At 43.8% G+C, this 6,985-nt stretch overlaps 1 protein-coding gene across 1 annotated transcript in view; it reads left to right on the forward strand.

Moving 5' to 3' along the window:
• LOC118324548 (nuclear factor 7, ovary-like) overlaps window positions 1–6,985 on the forward strand; it is a gene marked incomplete at its 3' end in the record, with an annotated part of 8,484 nt that overhangs the window by 824 nt on the left and 675 nt on the right. The window contains 1 exon segment of the mRNA XM_035656963.1: window positions 5,308–5,368. Within this exon segment, the coding sequence (XP_035512856.1) occupies window positions 5,308–5,368 (61 nt within the window).

The raw sequence follows: 6,985 nt of genomic DNA on the forward strand, positions 1-6,985 counted from the left end.
GACTCTTTAGTATAATTCAACCACTGATTGTAACCAACAAGTAACAAAGATATAATAATTAAAACCCAATCTGTGGAGTTCTGGGATTCAAAGCAAGACTTAATACAGCTCCTGATCCATTTTTAACGTCTGTCGTTCTAATTAATTGTCTCTAGTATCCATATGGGCCGGCAGCCCTCCTCTGGTGCACAAGGTTGTCTGCATCCCTCCGCTGTTAATTGGCTTCAAAGAACATCTGCTCCTGTTTTAAGTGATGCTCGGTTTGGCCTGGGTGCCCTCGCTGTCTGAGGTGCCAGTTTAATGGGCGTGAGCTGAGCCCACAGCTCCTTCATCTCTCTAATGATAGCATGATTGTCCATTTTTCTCCTGTATGTAGGTTGTTATTGGAAGGATGTGGCACAACGTACAGAGAACGTACAGAGACACAGTCGAAAATAAAGATGAGTTTAAGTATTATATGTGGATTTATGGTGTCAAATTGAACTGAAGTGAGCCTTAAACTAAACCTCATGTCTCGTCTAAAGCAAATAAATACAACAGCTCCCCCAACAGCAGAGAATCTACTAGACATATTTCTACCTAAAGCCATGTGTTGTAGTGTAACGTAATGCTAATAAATGGAATTACTGCATAGATTGTGCCAGAAACTGCAAGCCTCACAAAAAATGGATGACGGCACTCCAGCCCTCAAAGCAGCTGCTTTCCACTGATAGCGGTGAAGAAGCCAATATGACGTGTTGGAGGAGAGAGAAACGGCTAAAATTAACATTCACCAGAGGGAGCAAATTACTTCATATGTATGGACCTCATGCAGCAGATTGTAAAAGCGCAGACTTGCATAGATTCTGCACAATATATATTTACTGACATTAGCCTGCAGTGAAATTGTTTGGAAAGGAGAACTATATAGGTTACAGTTTAGTAACTGCAAGATATTTGCTTACTTTGACTGATCCTCCTACTCCAAAATATATGATTCATTTCATTATGTGTAGGGATTCTTTGAAAGCAGGCACCAGTGGAAAAAAAAGGTAGCGTCTGAAACATGACATTAGCACATAGTTCAAACCAAGACTGTGCTTAAGTACAGCCTCACAGAGCTGCTATACACTTCTGTAGACTCTCGTTTGATGAATGAATACATTGGTTTTGTTCATGATGCTAAAAAAAGAAAATATAATAAAAAAAAGTATAAATTGTTTTCTATTTTTTTCATTTATACTGGTTGCTGATAGTATAGGTACAAACAGGAAAGAAGAGAGAGGGTGGGGGTATCCAGCTGCATACGTTGTGGTTATGTGGTATGTATTTAAACCTAAGGCGCCCCCAACAAGGAATGTTCAAGCAGACTAACAAGCGAGAATCCCATCCGTAGTGCTACAGTGATTCATCATAGCATTAAATGATGGTATATCCTCATCAATCACCTTCAACACGATACTGTATATTTTGTAGGGAGTGAGCTGCATCCTATCCCCCCATGATTTCACCATTTCCAGACTAGTGAGGGCTTTAAAACTCAGACTGTTGCAGCCCAGTCATAACTGAACCTGGGTCAGTGCACACAGATCTAGCACACGGTGTCACTGACATCAGTGTTTCCAGGCTGGATGAAGCTATGCTCTACATAGGCCCTCACAGATATATATCACACTTTCCAGTCTCACGGTGAGGTGATGGATTATGTAAAAGTAGTAAAAATCTGCCTAAATCCGAGACATTCCTAGGGGCCTCTGTGGCCAATTAGCTGCTCAGTTTACGGACATTTCCATATTCTCTGGAAAAGTGAAAGAACGCACAACTGCTGCCAAGGAAACCCTGCTCCAGTCGGCTCTGCGCTGGCCCGACACTCCTCCCTGGGCGTGCATCCCAAAGCCTGGAAAACTGGGAATTCCAGCTCACACTTCTCGCCATGGGAAATTAGCTCACCACTAGCACACAAAAGCTCAGCATTGTCTGGCAATAATTACAGTCTTATGTGTAATACTCCAGTACCTGACATTTCTCCATTTGTTTATGCGTTAACTTTGGCGCCCCCCCGGCAGGAATGATTGGCAAAAAATTATATTCATGATCCTGAAAGGACCAATCCTACTGGTTTGGATGATCCCTTGACATTACCTACCAACTATTGCATGGATTGCCATTAAAGGTGCAGTGTATAACATTTAGTATTTAGTATTTATTGGTATGTTTTCATTTGTGTATAATCACCTGGAAATAATAAGAATAAGATAATAAGAATCGCTGTATTTTCGTTAACTTAGAATGAGCCATTTTATCTACAGAGGGAGCGGGTCCTCTTCTACGGAGGACGCCATGTTGAGCCGTCATGTTTCTACAGTAGCCCAGAATGGAAAAACTACACACTGGTTGTAGATGGGGTGTTTTGTTTTTTTGTTTCTCCTACACACTTGGAAGGCTGGGCTGTATTTAAATGATTGCAATCTGTAACTTTGCGGCTTTGCAGAGTCTTGTTTTTACTGCAGCCAAGAATGTATGAGTTTATGAAATATGCAGAGTTAATTCCCTTAAATGTAAACCACAATTAGATGATCATAAAACTACATATTTATAAGTAATCTGCAAAATATTACTGATCATCATAAGTGTACTGTACTGGGTTACACACAGAGTTCTGTGCATTTCATTGGCTCTCTGCTGCGTTACTTAACTGAGCTTGCAGGTAGTATTGGCTACCACTGCTGCATCACAGCATGCAGGAAAGCCTAGAAAACAAAGTGGGGAATAGGGACTAGGGACTGCTGTCTTCAATTAGCTGAGTTTCCGTGAGGAGTGTCTGGGACTGGCCACTCAGTCTGTCAGACGGAGTCCCATCCGGCCGGGTCTCCGTGCTCCACATTCCATCCAGAGCGGAATTGTGTTCTACCCCATTTAAGACGTAAAACGGCGGTTTGGTGCTCCATATTGGAAACATGTGAGAGGAGTGTCAGAGAAAGAGTGGCGAGTCACGGCAGCTGGGGTCCTTTCAAGGTCAGCACTAGCTATAGTTCTGGACTGTCCTCCGTTAGCCACAAACTCTGGTTTTAACTGTACTCATTATATTAATTTCAACGTGCTTATTTTGTGCACAGTAATTAAACACAAACACATGTTGCCAGTGATACTCTGAATGGTTTGTTTTCATGCAAACACCTTACACATGGGGCTCAGACCGTCCGGTGTGTATCAACAGCTGGTCCTACACTAATCCACTCATCAGTTAAATTAAAGCTTACCCAGTTGTACAGTAAATGTTGATTCAGCCTCCTGCAGCGAGTGTCACACAAAACCAGATTGTGTAACCAAAATACGACAGTTTGCACAGGACCACTAGGATTTTTCCCTTCCTACAACATCTGGGATAAAGTTGGTGTCCCAGTTCAGAAGCTGGACCCTTCAAAGTCCACATTTCTAGACAGAATACGTCATAATGGGCCCACAATTCTTGGTCCTTTTTCAAAGGCTTCTCCAAAGAAAAGCAGACCTCTTTTGGCTGAATCAGGAGGACACAACTGGTGTATCACTTGCAGCCCTCAGTATCACATAATCCATTGTGCACCTGTCAGTTGTTTCATTGAGCATTCAGGTGATCCATGTTAACTAACAAAGTCAGGAATGTTGTTTTAAGCTGGTGTTTGTGGCCAGGTACTCGTACAATGAGGCTGAAACCTTTAGCCGATTAATCAACTCACAGAAAAATAACGATTTTATGTTGTCTTCTTGGCATTTAGGTAATTGATAAGGGCATTTTTCACCATTTATGACATTTTATAGATGCAACTATGAATCAATTAATGAAGAAATTAGTCAGCGTAATTATCTTACATTTTACGCCAGATGTGCACTACGTGTTCAAGTTAAATGTCACAACCGTAAACCACGAATTAGCTTCCCACTACTACTTCCACTTCACGGTGCTGTATTTGGACATGTTGACTGAAGAGAGCTGCTTTAAAAGGGGCAAGACAGTCTCATTTAGGCTGGTGGCACAGGTTCAGCCTAACCTTCAGGTCGACTGATGTTTATTGGGCTGATGTAGCCTCTCTATTTGTCTTGGAAGGGACCCAGCTAAATAATCCCGGCCTTTTGGAAGATCCAACCTCTGAATTGGGTTGAAACAATTTATATCACAATGTACAACAAGGCTGCACTTAGGGCTGCAAAAAAGATCTTCATTATTAAACTGCCAGTTATTCTTTCAGTTCATATTTTTTGTGACAAATTCCCATCAAAAAAGCCCAAAAATGCAGTATCTGAAGTTTCCTTTATTATGACCAATAGTCCAAAAACCCAAAGACGTTTAGTTTACTGTCACATAACAAAAAAACAAAGCAGCATATCCTCACAACTGAGAGGCAAATGTTGGAAAATCTACTCTAAAGATCAATCAATGAAAAAAGCAGTTTAATCTTCTGATAGACTAATTGTTTCAGCTCTATAGCTGCACTTCATATAAAGTTTTTATACCCCCAATACCCCCGTAATTATCACAGTCACATTTCTGTATTGACATATCCCTGTTTTGGGCCATCTAAGGCTGCTGTGGCTCCCTGAGATCAGAACATTTTGTCCAATGAGCTTCAGTCTTGGGTTTGGGGATGACATCATAACTAATTTCTGATAATGAAATAAATAAAAAAGTTTATGTCGCAGCCTTGAGGGTGTTAAAGCACTTTGTCTCTGAATTGAAATTGTTTTTATGCGTATACAGTATGTGTGTGAGTGTGTGTGTGTGTGCTTGTGTGAGAGTGAGAGTAAAAGCGTAACATGGCCATCTAGTGGTAAACTAGAGTAGGGATGACCATCTTTATCTGCAGTACTGGAGGATTATCTGGATGAGGGAAAAACATCCTTATTTTTTGCCTTGCTGAATTGGTAAACAGTGTAAGAAGGAGAAACTATTTGTCTTCCTTTGAGTTATACAAAAGAGGGTCTCCAGAAGCCAACAACAGCTGAATGACAGAATGCAAAGGACAGTATTATAAAAAAAATGCATGTATCATCAAATTTCCCATCTTAAGCCATACCTGTTAGCAGAAACACACCCACACTTCCCTCTCACTGCATTTCATTACACCCACCAGCCACTGTGGTTTTATTCTCATTATACACAGTTTTTGATTCCAGAAAACATAAACGACACATGAGATAAACCAGCAAAGCCCAATAAAGTGGAACTGTCAACCGAGCATGTGCCTGCAGTGTGACCCCTCTGCGTTTGAAAACATTAAAACCTCAGCTCTCTGTCCAAAACCCGGAATAAATATGAAATAAAAGATTTATTGCGTCTGGCGGCTTGCACAGCGAGAACGGAGCTCTGCAGAAAACTGTCAGGCCAGTGCAACTGAAATATTTCAGCTAAATCCTGCAGCATTCGGGATCGGTTCTGGACACAGATCTAGCAGGGAACAGTGATCAACATCGAGGGTGAAAGCTGGCAGGCATCCACTGACCATTCAGGCTGGTTCTTTGAAGCAACAATGACATTTTCAATAAAAGTTGCGCGTTGTTTTGATGTAACACCTGCACAGATCATCTCTGAATTATTCATACAGTCCAACCCATCATGAAACAATTATAATAAAGCACATTAGCCTCCACATGCTGGCAACTGTCGGCTTCATCAGCTTCTCTTAATCACCCTCACGCACACACATTCTCTCCTCCAACCCTTGTGATAAATCGGCATCAGAGCCACGAACTCACATATGGAAGCTGTGCTCTCCGGCGATGGCCCAGCCCACAGCACGGCATGAAGGGGACCAGGGCGGGGAGGAACGGACGGCCGTCTCACAGACTCCCTGTCAGGCAGCAGCATCTGCTCAGCCTCGGTCCATGCCTGCACACTTGGCCCGCACGGGTGCAGACCACCAAAAGACGCAGAGGAGATGATGGGGACGTAGGAGATCCTTGACGGAGGAGTGAGCAGAGTGAGCAGAGGACTGACGTTTCCACACCAGCCCCCTACTTCTGTCCACCCACCCCCCACGTGCACGCCAAATCGCCCCTGGCTCAGAAACTCTCAGGATTCAAAAGGTCAGATTTTGATGCCCCCCCCTCCTCCTCCTCATCTTCTACCCATCTCCAGACTGTTGCAACTGAGTGTCCAGGAGGCGCACGTCTGAGCTGACTGTTTACCCCACCCCGAAATCTGTAGCCGCTCCGACAGATCCTCTGGGCTGCCAAATCCTCTGCAGTGCTGCTGTGTGCTGTGGCAGAGAAGAACAGTTGCAGGCTGGCACACTGGTTCAGCTGCTGGTGGATTTAGACACACTCATCATCACACACAAGTTCCCTCTCAGCATGGGAAGGAGGTGGAGTTCTGGGTGTCCTTTATTGACCGCTGTCCCTTGCTTCCTAATGGAGGACGCCGCCTTTATACTCTCCGCCTCTTTTCCCTCCTTTCATCCAAGGTTCAATCTGCTTTAAAAGCTTGACACACACACACTATCTGGCTTTTTTCTTGACTTTTGCCTCCCTCTATCTCAGATTTTATTGCCTCTTCATTCTTTTCCTTTTTTTCCACCCTTTGTGCTGTGATTCAGACCTCATTTGCATTGCATTACCCTTCATACTTTTCTCTGTGTGAGTGGTTAGGACAGAGGCAGAGACAGCGACTGGTTGCTGAAGAGACTGCGCTGTGCTTTCACGTTACAGAGAGTGTGTGTGTGTCTCGTGCAGAGAGCTGAGCAGCAGCACAACTCCTGCCTGTGGTGCAGAGGGAAGTCGCTCGCACAGTTCGGTCATGCCAGAGGGCTGAGTGTGGACGCGAGGCTGGCGTGATTGTTTCTTCCCCCGTCGCACACCTCCTCTGCACTCTTGCCCTTCCCCGCTGCGTTCAGGTGATTGAGTCCAGACCGACAAGCTGCCTCACTGTTGTGTCGTAACTGCTGTGTCAGCCAGAATTGCACATATTCTCTCTCTCTCTCTCTCTGTCTCACTGTTCAATGAAAGACACACATGTGGTGGTGGTGGTGCGGGG

Source organism: Morone saxatilis, unplaced genomic scaffold (assembly GCF_004916995.1).
Source record: "Morone saxatilis isolate NCDOM2014 unplaced genomic scaffold, NCSU_SB_2.0 Contig0, whole genome shotgun sequence".
NCBI classification, from domain to species: Eukaryota; Metazoa; Chordata; class Actinopteri; family Moronidae; genus Morone; species Morone saxatilis.